Raw genomic sequence first — 15,212 nt, 5'->3', positions numbered from 1 at the left:
GAAGCAGGAGAGTATAATTCTCAGATTTATAGGTCTTCCCAAGGCTACACACAGCAAAACAGGATGGCTTTGCATCATCAGTTACTAGAGCAATCACTATCTCACCAGAAAAGCCTGGATCCACCAAAATATCAACTTGTGCTGATTCACCTTGTTTTCTTGTGTGCCAACCACAGATGGTCGCTTCAAACGTGGACGCTGTCCATTTGGGTATTACGGAGATGGTATCAATTGCAGAGGTAGTATAAAAACTCTTCGGAAGATTCAAAACCATTTTTCTAGTTCTAATTTAAGCAATTAAGAAGAAATGCTTTTCTATTTTTCCATTTATTTATTTCTAATTATTCCATTTTTTCTGTATATCCTTTAATAGTTTGAAGAAAAACGGATGCTTTTTTCCTGTTTTTAGAATAATGTTAATATTATATAGTATTGCAAGTATATAATATATATTATATATATAATATTTATTGTGTACCTGCCTACTGTGTTTCAGGGTCTGTGGAAACATTCTGTATCAATAATGTCATATAATCCACAAAAATCCCACAGAGTGGGTGTTATTTTTCCCACTTTACAGATGAGAAAGAACTTTGGAGGGCTAATTGACTTTTCTGACATGAAGCACTAAAGGAGATAAAATGAGGATGCGGACATAGGCCTGATTAACACTGTAGTTTGGACTCTTTTCAACTCACAGTGGGCATTTGCCATTTCAAACTACCAATTCTAACATATTTTCTCATTTGCATAAACTAGGTTTCTTGTAATTCTGTGGATAAAAGAAGTACATGGCTTTAATTTTGAAAGAAATGTTTACATCTTTTCACTATCATCAGTTTTGTTTTATCTGATACAAATCAAATCTTTAGCATTGACAACATAGAAGTTATTTTTTTGTTATTGTTTTGGCTTGTTTGAAACCAAATTTAAGCAAGACAGCAGTTGGAGAATTCCTTTTGTTCCCAGTGTTACCTAGAGGAACTTGGTTTTTCTCTTTTCTGTGGGCATAATAATAATAAAAGTATCAATAGCTAAAAGTTTATAATAGAAAACTCCTTTTTATTTAGGAATAAGACAAAATAACCTTTTGCATTTCAGCCACTTCAGAAAGTGTTAAATGCCAAATACAAGATATCAGGCAGATAGAAGAAGTCTAAGGAATACTATAAACTTAAAATTTTCCTGGCATCTTGATCTTGAAATTATGATTATCCCTGGCATTCACCAACATTTGATTAGTACCTGAAACTTCTTCATCACCCCCTGAAAAAGACTAATCCCATTTACGATTAGCAGTCAGCCCTGACCAGGTTCTGCTAGGGGAGTAAATACCACCTATGATACTTCTTTTTTTACCCTTAAATGTTTTCTCAGTCATTGTAGTAGTAAAATAAATATAGGGGAAAATAATGATATACATAAATGTAGTGGTTATTGTTTAATAACAGTATTAATGTTTTCAAATTTCAGATAATTTTACTTTTACTATAAATCTATGGGCAACATGTATATTATATTGACAATTAAGTCTTTTTTTCTTGACTTTTACAGCCATTTGTAGACACCCATGTGGAAAAAGCAGGGAGTGTGTTGCCCCAAATATATGCAAATGTAAACCTGGTTACACCGGTTCTAACTGCCAGACTGGTAGGTACAGCTTTCATTAGTTTACTTAATGAATTTTAATTGATAATTAATAGTCTAAACCAGGAGCGCTGGTGGCACAGTGGTTAAGAGCTGCTATGAGCTATGGCTGCTAACCAAAAGGTCTGCAGTTCAAATCTACCAGCTGCTCCTTGGAAACCGTATGGAGCATTTCTACTCTGTCCTATGGGGTCACTATGAGTCGGAATCGACTGGATGGCAATGAATTTGGTTTTGGTTTTGGTTTTGGTTTTTTGGTCATTCTAAACCATGGTTTTTATTTTATACAGCTGTATGTCACCCTGAATGTAAAAACTATGGAAAATGTATTAAGCCTAACATTTGTGAATGTCCTCCAGGACATGGTGGAGCAACCTGTGATGAAGGTGATAATCTAAATTAAAAATCAAGTAGTAGAGCCAAAATAAAGTACTTCTTTTTTTCTTTAAAATCTTTTCTAAAAATAATTCCATTTTACTGTGTATATACTAATATGTATTTGTTAATGTTGGTGAGGGACTATGAGTTTTATAAATGTTTATTAAAAGTAATTTTATTTATAGATATTAAAAACTTAAAGTTTCTAAAATCAGAGTGCCTAAGCAGAAACTTTTTTTGTCTTTGGCAAAATTATCTCCTGAAACAATTTCTTGAGATTTAGTTACAAGGTGTCAGTTTACCCCTATAGGTATTTTAGCATAAAGCAAAGGATGCCTAATTATTGAATGACTTGTCAAATATATTGTTCCAAGGAAATGTTAATTGCCAAATAGATAAAAGACAGCAGGTAGTTAGAAGAAACTTGGAAAGTGTTCTTTTAAGTATGCCTATAGCCTTTTTTTTTTTTTTTTTATAGCCTTATAATTTCATTGCTTTGGTTTAAATCTAAAATAGAGAATTTATTAAATGGCATTTCTAAAATGGATAATATTTTAAAGAAACAAATTTGTTGCTTATTTTTAAAATAATATTACAAAAAAATATACTTTGGTAAATGGTCCATACAGTTGTTAATAAATTGTGAGTGACCTTAAATATTTTCATGACTAAACCCAAAAATACTTTCATGACTAGGTAAGGTACAAATTAACAAAGTAAGTTTAGAGTGAATTGTGGAAACATTTAATATAAATATCATATGAAAATAACTAAGGAAATATAGAAATGTTTATTCATTTATAGAGTAGGGATACATAATTCCAAGTCTCACTTTTCAAAAGAAACTTAAGGTTCATGTATGCATCAAGTTAAGCAAAAGTTTCATAAACCAAAGGATGCTGATGATGTGTGGTGTTAACCCATATAGTCAGTCCCGCAGAGATAAACGTCACAGTAAAAGAGAACCGAGCTCATTGTACATTGCTCTTACAAAAAGGTTTAATTGTGGTAGTGTGTCATTATTACAAACTAACTTCTTTTATTAAAAGCTGACTTAATAACATAATCTGTGTCTGCAGAACACTGTAACCCGCCTTGTCGACATGGTGGCATGTGCTTGGCTGGCAATCATTGCACTTGTCCTTACGGTTTTGTAGGACCAAGGTGTGAAACAAGTAAGCAAAACTCTTGCAGTCTATCATAATGATAGTCTCCTCTGACTCACTGATGGATAACATTAAATGAGACGAACACAAACCCTAAGTAAACAACACACATTCATGATTTAGTACCACTGTCATTAAAAAACTAAATGACACCCATTGCCATTGAGTCGATTCTGACTCATAGCGACCCTATAGGACAGAGTAGAACTGCCCCCTAGGGTTTCCAAGAAGCACCTGGTAGATTCAAACTGCCGACCTTTTAGTTAGCAGCTGTAGCCCTTAACCACTACACCACCAGGGTTTCCCCACTGTCATTACCATCCAGCATGTCACTGTGAGCAACCACAGGTGAGCAGTACCAAGATAAAGAAGCTTGTTCTTTGAGATAGTAGGAATTTCCGTTTGTTATTTGCATATAAATTTATCTTATTTAATTTATGCTCATGACTGCTTTCATCAGTAACTAGTGGTTTTCCCAAACATCCAACACTTGTTTACCACTCAGTGATTTTCTCCTTTTCCCATTTCTATTAGCAAAAAGAACTGAGTTTGAGAATTGGATGGCTTTGAAAGCTGAAGTATAAATTATGTTTTATTTTTCTCTCTGATATTAACAGAAAATGATTGGCAGTTATGAGCTGGTAGGTAATAGCCAACAATACGATCATTCCAAGTCTCATTTACCTTTCTTTTATAATTTTATAATCTTAGTGGTTTGTAACCGGCACTGCGAAAACGGATGTGAATGTGTTACACCAGATGTTTGCCAGTGCAAGCCTGGCTGGTATGGACCCACCTGTAGTGCAGGTAAAATCAGAAATATTTTCAATGAACATGTCTGTTAAAAGAAACTTAAAATGTGGCCATGTCCCAAAGACTTGCACCTAAGAAACGTAAAACTGATTTGACAAGCCTGGTATGAGGTCATTTTTTCAGATGGATTTTTTAAACAGCCAGTTGCAATTGAGTTGATACCAACTCATTGTGACCCCAGGTATGTCAGAGTAGAACAATGCACCATATGGTTTTCAATTGCTGATTTTTTAGAACTAGATCACCAGGCCTTTCTTCCAAGGTGCCTTTATATGGACTCTAACGCCCACCTTTCGGTCGGCAGTAATTGTGTTGAACTCTTTGTAACACTCTAGGAACTCCAGGTTTTTAAAAACCCTATCTCTAATCTACATTCTTTTTCTTCTTATATTAAACTACACAGTGTTTTATAAGCTCTACTGTAAGCCTATCCAATCAATTTTTTTGACTTTATATTTCTCTCATTCCACTTGTCTGTCTCATGGCAGAAAGCAGAACTTTGTTGCATCTTCTATGTTTGTTAAGTTTTTCAACCACATTACGCACATTATATTTCATTAAATGTCCATGCAATTCTGAATGAAGTAGACACCTATTGTGTTAGTACTAATGTAATTCCATGTATTTATCACAGTTTTAGGTTTGCTTCTTTGGCATCAGTGTTTGTGCTTCTCTATGCTTAATTTAATGTCCCTTGCAATTTTCTTAATGTCAACTGAATTAAACATTTATGGCTTACCAACTATGTGTGAGGAATGATGTAAGGAGAGGCTTGGATCAATACAATTTTGCTCTGATTTCAAGTAACATATTATTAGTGAAGGAGACATGAGTTACAGTTATAAAAAAATAACTATGATGTAAGTTGGGTTATAAGTAATGTAATTGGTGCACAGTTCCCTGGAAACAGAGAAGAAAGAAATTAATTCCAGCAAATGGAGGTTGGAAGAAAATAGTGTTTGAGGTAGTATTTGGGGAATGGGTGTGGTCTAGATAGGCCTTTCTAAGTGAAGCAAAGAAGCAAAAGCAGAAAATGTTTCTGAATGTGCTAGGACTTGTGTGCAGTGTTCCTGTTTGAATGGGGGTGACTTAAAGAATTACACATGGCCAAATGTATTTGAACAGATTAGAAGCCATCCAGTTAGCGCTGTTGAATTGTCTTTTCTTGACTTCCTACCGTTTTTTTTCAGTTTACCAAGGGCTTGGTATTATTTGTAAACTTAACGGACATACTTTCAAAGCTATTGCCCAGTTATTTCATTCCTCTTCTTTTATGGTGACACAGTGGTTAATGTGCTTGGCTGCTGACCAAGAGGTTGGCGGTTTGAACCCACCAGCCGCTCCGCCGGAGAAAAATGTGGCAGTCTGCTTCTGTAAAGATTTACAGCCTTGAAAACCCTATAGGGCAGTTCTACTCTGTCCTACAGGGTCGCTAAAAAAAAAAAACCAGTTGCCTTCGAGTCCGACTCATAGTGACTCCATAGCACAGAGTAGAACTGCCCCATAGAGTTTCCAAAGTGCCTGGTGGATTCAAATTGCTGACCTTTTGGTTAGCAGCTGTAGCACTCAACCACTACACTACCAGGGTTTCCAACAGGGTCGCTATGAGTCAGAATCAACTTGACAGCAGTGGGTTTGGTTTTAGGGTTTTACTTACAGCAAACAAAACAAAACAAAACAACAGGCACTGTTTTGTACTTCTGTGAAGCTTTCAATTTTTTTAAATAATAAAACTTTTGTGGTCTCTTTCCCTTCTGCTTTCATTAGCTTTGTGTGACCCCGTTTGCCTCAATGGTGGTTCCTGTAATAAGCCAAACATTTGCCTCTGTCCAAATGGATTCTTTGGTGCACAGTGTCAGAATGGTAATTATCATTTCTTTATAAAAAGTCAAAGGGAAGGTTATTCATAAATGGATCTTTGTGTAAATATGATGAGATAATTTCTAAGGGGGAGATACTGTTTATTTCAGGGCTCTATTTGGATGTTGTAGGTTTGGCCACTAAACTACCAATTCATAGAAATGTATCAGAGTTATTATATAAAAGGGTTGTATTTATCCAACTCATGCTTGACTCACAACCTTGTCACTTGTCTGTATGGTTTCGTAGGACCAAGGTGTGAATAACAAATCAGCATAGTTCTCTTGCAGTCTATTGTAATGAAATGGCAACAGTTTTGCTGCCTTCACAGTAAAAACGATGATTTATGGTCCGTCTAATGTCCACTACTATCCCGTGATCTCTCTTGACTTTATTTTCATTAAACATTTGTGAATCCTATGGACAACACTGTGCAAGGTGATGTGGGAAATAAAGATCCATCATATTCCCCCTTCATGGCCTGATACTTGTGACTCCTTCCATGATGTAATTAATGCTGTAGGTTTCATCAGAATAATTCAAATATTTTGAGGCTGACAGTGCAAATGTGACTTAATGTCAATAAATGATATTTAAAATATATTTTCTGTGTCTTTATATGCATTGGATTTCTACAAAATGTAAAGCAGATTTTTTATATAGAACATGTCATACCTACCTTGAAGTCCTGCTCATATAGTGGCTAAGAGCTCGGCTGCTAAAAGGTCGGCAGTTTGAATCCACTAGCCACTCCTTGGAAACCTTATGGGGCAGTTCTACTCTGTCCTATAGGGTCGCTCTGAGTCGGAATCAACTTGATGGCATTGGGTTTGGTATACTCCTTGTCATGTTAGAGTTTAATTCACTATCCCATTTTTTTTTTTTTTTTCTTTTTTGGAGTTTTGCTAGGATTCTCAGGACGACATTGAGACAGAAAAGAAACCACCATTTGGTGGCACAATGGTTAAGAGCTATGGCTGTTGACCAGAAGGTCGGCAGTTTGAATCCACCAGCTGCTCCTTGGAAACCCTATGGGGCAGTTCTACTCTGTCCTATAGGGTCTCTATGAGTTGGAAGTGACTCGATGGCAATGGGTTGGGTTAATATGAAATATATGGACATAGGAAATGGGTTCCTCTAATTCAGATTTCCTTAACAAAATAGTTTGAGAAATGAAAAGAAGTAAGGAATACATTAAGGCATATCTTGAAAACTGAGAGACTATGACTAAACCCATGCCAAAGGGTTATAGATGTGGTTCCGAGTGGAGAATGTAAGAAAGGAAATGAAGGAGCTTACATTTCTCATGCTATCTGCAGTAGCTGGAAACTATGAGAAAATTCTCTTTCTCCAAAACTTAAATCCCAACCTATGTAACTGGAAAAAGGAAGACATATGTAAATCATTAAATTGAATTAAAAATTATCTGTTGAACATATGCCATGTGCTTAGAGCCTGGAGAAAAGGTTGCTGTAGTGGGAAACAAGCAGGTTTTGGAGTTTGCTAGTCTCTACAACTAACAGTCATGGACTTTGGAAATTCCCTTCAACTCTCTGGGCCTCAGACTTAGTCCGACCTGGGTAGTTGCCGCGAGGTGAAAACTAGACATGCGGTGGACTACCTGCACCTACAGTGGACAATCAGCGCATGGTTGGCTGCCATAAGCAGTCTTATTATTATTGTCATTAGGACATGCCATGGAAGATGCAGGTAAAATATAAAACGAAAAAAATAGTTATTCTTGTGAGGCCAAATGGTAGGAAGGGAACATGGCATATACACACCAAAAGCAATTGAATAAAATCAGGTAGAGTACAGCTAAAAATAAATATGAGGAGCATATACTGTGTATGCTATAGAATTTCAAAAGAAGAAGGGAGGAATTATCGTAGAAACATCAGAAAAGGCCTAAACGTCTTTATTAATAAAGAAGGTTAAAATGTATGGCTGGAGAGATGTTTGAATATACCTCCCAATTTTCTTACCCTCTTGGATGCCATAAGCCCATTCCACATGGGGGGAGCTCCAGTTACTTGGCTCACTTTGGGGTCTGATGGGCGATTCATCTGAGGCAGAGAAAATCACCAAATCGATGTGTGTGAAGGTAGATTTTCTGATAAACTTTTTTTTTCCTAAAACGGGATTGTGGTGAGCATGACCAAGTTTAAGATTTATGCCTTTTATCAAATGTTGTTTTCAATTATATGTGTACTTTTGCACATATATTTATCTATATTGTATTGTAGATATTTATCAATTATAGCAAGTCTTATCATAATCAGTTTTTTTTGTTTTTTTTTTTAGTTTAACATTTCTAATCATGGGCATTTCCTCTGGTATTTTGCAATCTAAATAAGTAATTTTCCCTAATAGAAATAATCTTAGATTATATAAAATGGAAGAGCTTTTCTACATTAATAAAAAGTCCTAATATAACCCCACATGAGAGAAAGTGTACTCAGGCATGAACCAGGAAAGATTCAGCGTAAAGGAGTGGAAATTATCCACTTACTAATAGCATTCATTTATATCGTTTTACAGCTAAAATACTACGTTATTTTCATTTATAAATCTCTTTGACATTAGCGAAATTTTTCTTACAATATTTGGAAATAAAGAAAGCTGCTATTTAAAAATGCAAACTGGGAGTCAACTTATACCAGCACTGTGACCAAAACCGGTTAATTAGACATCCATCTGTAAAAGAGTAAACTAATTCCTAAACCTGAATGGTGCCTAAGATTTCGGAAAGTTATTAATCTATTTAATCAGCATTTAGGGAGGGATTAAATGTTTCTGAAAAACTCCAGGCCAGTTTGCCTGGATACCGTTTTAAAAATAACTATTTTCATATTTGAAAGAAACATGAAGCGATAATAATCATTTCATAAAAGATGGTAAACATCAGCCTCTGAATTCCATGGACAGAATTATATACACAGAAGATACTAGTAAAAAGTATTCAAGATTAACCAATAAATTGTTCCTAACAAAACCAAGGATTTGCTGTTGAGATTTGGACCAAGCCTTCACCGGAGCAAGCTGTACACGAAGCTCCACCTTCATTACCTCAGTTGGTATTCAAAAGTCTATCTTAAAATATTTTTAATTATCACATGATAGGCTGTTGGAATCCTTCTAATTTCCACAGAAACAGGTACATTTTTATTTTGAGCTTGGTTCTAACTTATTTTCTTGTTTTTTGTCCAGACCATTTCATTCTCTAATTCAAAGGATGGTGGAACAGAAGTTTCATAGTATATGCACTATGATACTGAAGACTTCATTCATTATCAATATTTCAGCAATACATTTCAACTTGTGCTAAGCCACTAGCAGCTTATAGCTACTAGCATTAGATTTTATGATTTAGAAGGGACAGTTTTAATGACTTACAGTTGTGATCTTTTACTTTAATAGCACATCCCTCAGCCTTATGGCCTTTTAGATAAAAAGTACACGATACCATGTGTAATGTATGATAATGGAGCATGTAATATTCACAGATTGCTGCCTTGTGCTCTTTTAGCTATCTGTCGTCCCCCCTGTAAGAATGGTGGCAACTGCATGAGACATAATGTGTGTTCCTGTCGTGATGGATATGCTGGCAGGAGATGCCAAAAAAGTAAGACACACCTAAATGTATTTGCCAAATACAGGTAAAGCTTTCACAAAACGGTTTTTATACAAGGGCTGATATTTTATGTTTTTTTTCTTAAGGCATCTGTGATCCTATGTGCATGAATGGAGGAAAATGTGTGGGACCAAACGTCTGCTCTTGTCCTTCTGGTTGGAAAGGGAAACGATGCAACACACGTAAGAGGAATCCTCCTAAAATGCTAAGCCTTCATCCTTTGTGGGGACAAAAGGAAAGCATTTTCCTTGATTTTGTTTGTTTGTACTTATTTATTTGCTCCTGTTTTAGGAGAAATCATTTTAAAGTAATGCAAAGCCCTATGAACTTTCGGAGTAGCAGAGGAAAAAAATTTTCCTTTCTATGAAATTACTCTTTCAAATCAGCAGCTATTGCAGTGTATTTGTGGAAGTGAAAACTGGGAAGCAACATAAACTTCCAACAATTGGGGAGAATCTAACTCATGATGCATGTCAACGATGGAACACTGTACAAACATTAAAATCACGTTTTCTAAGAATGTGTAATAACATTGAGAAATGTTCTTGATAAAATATTAAGGCAAGAGATCCTTTAATTGACTTTTAACCATCACCTGTTTTCTTTATTTCAATTTTTGTTGTTTGTAATAGGATTAGACTAGTAGTTAAATTTTCAACTTGTTTATATTTCCTATTATCTGCTTTCAGAAATGTAAAAATGGCGGTGAATGTATTGCTCCAAGCATGTGCCATTGTCCAGCTACCTGGGAAGGAATGCAGTGCCAGGTATGTAAGACTATGGGAACTGTTTCCTACTAAACATTATGAATCTAAATCTGTTGTAATTGAACAAAGCATAGCCATAGGGCACTGGGGGAATTCAGACGCTAATACTCTTTTTTAAAGTTTGGTTTTAGAAAATAAAGATTAGTCTACGTTATACCCATTTAAAAGAAGAAAGTATCTTATACTATATCAACACTTTGTATGGCATACACCGAATAAATAACCCCACTGCCATCAAGTCAATTCTGACTCATAGTGACCATATAGGACAGAGTAGAACTGCCCCATAGGGCTTCCAACCTGTAAATCTTTAGCGAGACAGACTGCCACATCTTTCTCCCTTGGAGTGGCTGGTGGGTGCAAACAGCAGCAGAACGCTTTAAGCAGTGCACCACCAGGGCTCGTAAAAAAAGGCTGTGGCATAAAAAAGGCTGTGGCATAGCTAGCCTCAAATATGGTTTTTGGGTCTTCAGTGAAGTTCCTTCTGGATAGCGACCCTAAGGACAGAGTAGAAATGCGCTATAGGGTTTCCAAGGAGAAGCTGGTGGATTCTAACTGCCGACATTTTTGTTAAAAACCAAACCAAACCCGTTGCTGTAGAGTGGATTCTGACTCATTGCTGTAGAGTGGATTCTGACTCATAGTGACCCTATTAGCGACCCTATAGGAGAGAGTAGAACTGCCCCCATAGAGTTTCCAAGGAGCACCTGGTGGATTCAAACTGCTGAACTTTCAGTTAGTGGCCATAGCTCTTAACCACTACACCAGCAGGGTTTCTGACCTTTTGGTTAAAAAAAAAAATTAGCAGCCGAAAATGCTAGGAAGAAGAGTTAGCAGTCACAATTTGGGTTGTTTGTTCTGGAAAGAGGACTGTGTGAATCATGAGAGGTAATGTTGAGAAGATGTTAACAGCACATTAATGTGGAAATATGCCCAGTGGTTGCAGATTGAGGTGCTCTGAAAGGCACAGCCATGGTTTGTGGACCCTGAAGCACCTTTGTATGGATTAGAAAACCTCCCCCTTCCTCTTTGTATGGATTAGAAAACCTTCCCCTTCCTCACAACGTTTTATGACTGTCCTAAAATAGTGCTGGAGCCCTGGTGGCACAGTGGTTAAGCACTCAGGCTGCTAACTAAAAGGTCAGCAGTTCTAATCCACCAGTTGCTACTTAGAAGCCCTATGGGGCAGCCCTATTCTGTCCTGTAGGGTCGCTGTGAGTCTATTCCAACTCATAGCGACCCTACAGGACAGAGTAGAACTGCCCCATAGAGTTTCCAAGGAGCGCCTGGCGGATTCAAACTGCCGACCCTTCGGTTAGCAGCCGTAGCACTTAACCATTACACCACAAGGGTTTCCTTTTTAATATCGTGATGATATTATTTGAATAGGAGCCCTGATGGCGAAGCAGTTAAGCGTTTGGCTCTAACCAAAATGTCGGCAATTCAAATCCGCCAGTCGCCCTTGAAATCCTTATAGGGCAGTTCTACTGTGTCCTACAGAGTAGCTTTGAGTCAGAATCAACTCCAAGGCAAAAGCCTTTGGGCTTTTTTTTTTTCTTCTTCTTTTTTCTTTTCGGTATTATTTGAACAGGATGTGTTACTGCCATCTGCTGGCTAGTTTTTGTAATAAGGATTCAAATCTATGATGTCCACAATGTAAATAGCGCTTCCTTAGCTGTAGGGTCCTTGTGCCTTGTACAAACTGCCCAGCTGTATACAGCAGCCCTGTGGAAAACACATCCCTTCAAATGGTATAAAACCAGATGGAACATATTTTTGAAAAATGCAAGTTTTCAATATGAGGTACTGAAACAGTACCTCTCCCCTGAAAAATGACTGTACGCTATATAATTTTATATTCTGCTTATTTTCACTCAAAGGCGTAGTGGTTAAATGCTATGGCTGCTAACCAAGAGGTCAGTAGTTCACATCCGCCAGGCGCCCCTTGGAAACTCTATGGGGCAGTTCTACTGTGTCCTATAGGGTCGCTATGAATCAAAATCCACTCGACGGCATTGGGTTATTACTTAAAAGCATTTATCGTGTCCTTAAAAATGTAATTTTAAATGATATAAATAATTCCATTATGTAATTACCATAAATCACTTAACCTTTCTCCTTATGTTAAACATTCTATTTACTTACAAGTTATTACTATTGTGGAATTGCATTTATATTAAAAATAGGTATTTTTAATAAGGCTTTTCTTCTCCACAAACGTAAAAGTTCCTGTTGCCAGAGGTTTTTTTTTTTTTCCCCCTCTCTTTCACCCAAAATGGCTGTATTCTTTAAGCAAAAGTTATTTAAGTCCCTGCGAATTCTCCATTCTCTAGAAAGAGCTTCCTCTTTTATTAGGGAGCATTTCTCCAATATACAAATTGTTTATTAAATTTGATTTAGGAAATTATATTGGAATCATTATTCCCTGTCCTTGAGCATAGAAAATGTGACCCAGCTGGAACTGGGCTCGCAAGGGCTCACAAGGACTCACAAGGACACATCTACTGAGCCCTGAGATAAAGACAATAGCTAGGATAATCCTGGGAAATATCTTTTAGGGAAGAAAAATATCTTTTAGGGAACCTTTCAAATAAGCCAATCAAACAGCACACAAAAGACTTTCTACTCTTCTCTTTTTTATTAGCATTTAGTGAATAGAAAATTGTTGGACCAACAAAGACCCTCCTGACTGTCATTACTGAAACCTATACCAATGATTATTAAGAAAGATGATTCAAAATGTAGAATCACGTTGATTTAGCAGCTTTTAGCCAATCGGTGAAAAGGGGAAGCTTTCAATGATTCTACTCATCCCGTGATGTTAGTATATACTGATGATGCTGTGACCTTCCTCGGATTCGGGCAGACATTAGCTCTGGCAGCATGCTCGTCTGCTTCCCACTTTTGCCTTTTTGAATATATGCCAGATAAAACTTTCTTTTTGCTTTACTAAACTATATGATGTTTTTTCCCTACAACAAATCATAGTGCAATCAAATATGGTGTTATTTTAAATTAATACATGATTATATTTTTAACACTATGATAAGTGTTATAAGCATTGTCTCTGTATGTAGATATATAGGTAGATGCAGATTTTTTAAATTTCCTTGAGAGAGATTTCAAGAGAGAAATTTCTAGTACAGGCAGTGTGAAAATCTTTAAGAAGTTTCCAGTAGAATGTTTTACATTCAACTCGTAATGATTGTATATGAAACAGTCAGTTTTTCATACATTGGCTAGTATTGCGTTCTTTCTTTTTTGAATTCTTGCTAAGTTGTTAAAAAGCAAATTATAAACATTTTCTGTTATTGATTTGACTCTCTTTCAAAAAAAAAAAAGCAGACTACATTAAAATGTAGCCAATGTAAATTTCTAATTGCTCTAATAACATCTTTATAGAATTGCAAAAGTGTTGTTTAGAGATTTGGGTATTTTGCTTTTCGTTATATGTGTGTGTGTGTATGTGCGTCTTCTGTTTGTGGGAAAATGGGAGTTCAGTCAGCCATTCCTAGCTTCTTATGACCACTTTAGTGGTCCAGTTACTAAATAGCTTCAGATTACTGGAATACAAAATGTCACAAGTATTCCTTGTCAAAAGATAAAAATTAACGTATTGCAGCAGTTTGCAATACAGAGTGTCTTTATGGAGGTAGGTATGTATTTCCCGATGTGTGTTCTTGCCGCACTGGATATTCTGGAGTTAGATGTGAAAAGAAAATTCAGGTATTTTAAATGAGTAGTAGCTTGGCATCTGCATGTCTGTCCAGATATTCTATTTGTATCTGTTACTGTTTTATTTTCTTTTATTTCCAAAGGAAAAAAACATATAAGGGTGACTATTTGTCTCTAAAACAAAAAAGTAATATCATTTTAATGTCATTATAGGCTTTTCCATACAAAATTCTAATGTGCATTTGAAAAATTTCAATGTGTAGGTAAAACTGTCAAATGTAATGCAGTATTTCATGGCACTGGAGTGGAAAGAGCATATATTCCCCGATTTGTATTTAAGACACCACTATTTATACTTTGGTCAAATACTAGATCAAGAGAAGCCTTCGCCGTCTTAAAAAATGAATCTATCACTCTTAAATCAGTGAGTCACTATGTCATTGACTTGAGGTAGCCCTAAATAGTTTTTAGTGGGGCATGTTTCTCTGATCATATCTGTGTTTTTAAAGATTGAACTACTTTTTGTTTGGTCTTTAATCTTAAATTTCCAAATATCAACTGCCAAGATATTTTTTCAGCCCTAGGGTTGCTATGAGTAGGAACCTACTGGATGGCACCTAAGAACAACACAAAGGAATACAGCAGATCTCTCAAAAATTGCTTAAAGTTAATCTGTATTAGTTTTAATATCAGTGTATGCTGGGGTACTGGGATTTTAAAAAGTATAGGAAATTTTCTTCTTGAAGTTTGACACTGGATCAGTCTGTCTTAGGGGTAAAATGGGTGGATATATGCTTTTCTCCGGGGACTGATGTTCACCCTGGAAGAATATGGCTCCTATTTTGAAAATAATAAGAGCATAATAGGACTATCCCCCAGGTATCTGTCAGGTTGTCGTACTGTGGAGGCTTGTGTGTTGCTGTGAAGCTGGAAGCTATGCCATCGCTATTCAGATACCAGTAGGGTCACCCATGGTGGACAGGTTTCAGCAGAGCATCCAGACTAAGACAGACTAGGAAGAAGGACCTGGCAGTCTACTTCTGAAAAGTGTTAACCAGTGAACACCTGATGAATAGCAGCAGAACATTGTCTGATATAGTACTGGAAGATGAGCCCCCCAGGTTGGAAGGCACTCAAAAGATGACTGGGGAAGAGCTGCCTCCTCAAAGTAGGGTCGATCTTAATGATGTGGATGGAGTAACCTTTCGGGACCTTTATTTGCTGATGTGGCACAACCCAAAAGGAGAAGAAACAGCTGCAAACATTCATTAA

General features: G+C 36.5%; 1 protein-coding gene across 1 annotated transcript in view; it reads left to right on the top strand.

Annotated features, from left to right (window-relative positions):
- VWDE (von Willebrand factor D and EGF domains) overlaps window positions 1-14,338 on the top strand; it is a 53,859-nt gene extending 39,521 nt beyond the window's left edge. Inside the window, 10 exon segments of the mRNA XM_049893551.1 lie at window positions 1,555-1,650; window positions 1,938-2,033; window positions 3,105-3,200; window positions 3,903-3,998; window positions 5,772-5,867; window positions 9,394-9,489; window positions 9,585-9,681; window positions 10,175-10,269; window positions 13,888-13,991; window positions 14,204-14,338. Of these exon segments, the coding sequence (XP_049749508.1) occupies window positions 1,555-1,650; window positions 1,938-2,033; window positions 3,105-3,200; window positions 3,903-3,998; window positions 5,772-5,867; window positions 9,394-9,489; window positions 9,585-9,681; window positions 10,175-10,269; window positions 13,888-13,991; window positions 14,204-14,338 (1,007 nt within the window).
- The last annotated feature ends 874 nt before the right edge of the window (window positions 14,339-15,212 follow it).

Source organism: Elephas maximus, chromosome 8 (genome assembly GCF_024166365.1).
Source record: "Elephas maximus indicus isolate mEleMax1 chromosome 8, mEleMax1 primary haplotype, whole genome shotgun sequence".
Taxonomy (NCBI): domain Eukaryota; kingdom Metazoa; phylum Chordata; class Mammalia; order Proboscidea; family Elephantidae; genus Elephas; species Elephas maximus.
This window is presented reverse-complemented; position numbering and strand designations above follow the sequence as displayed.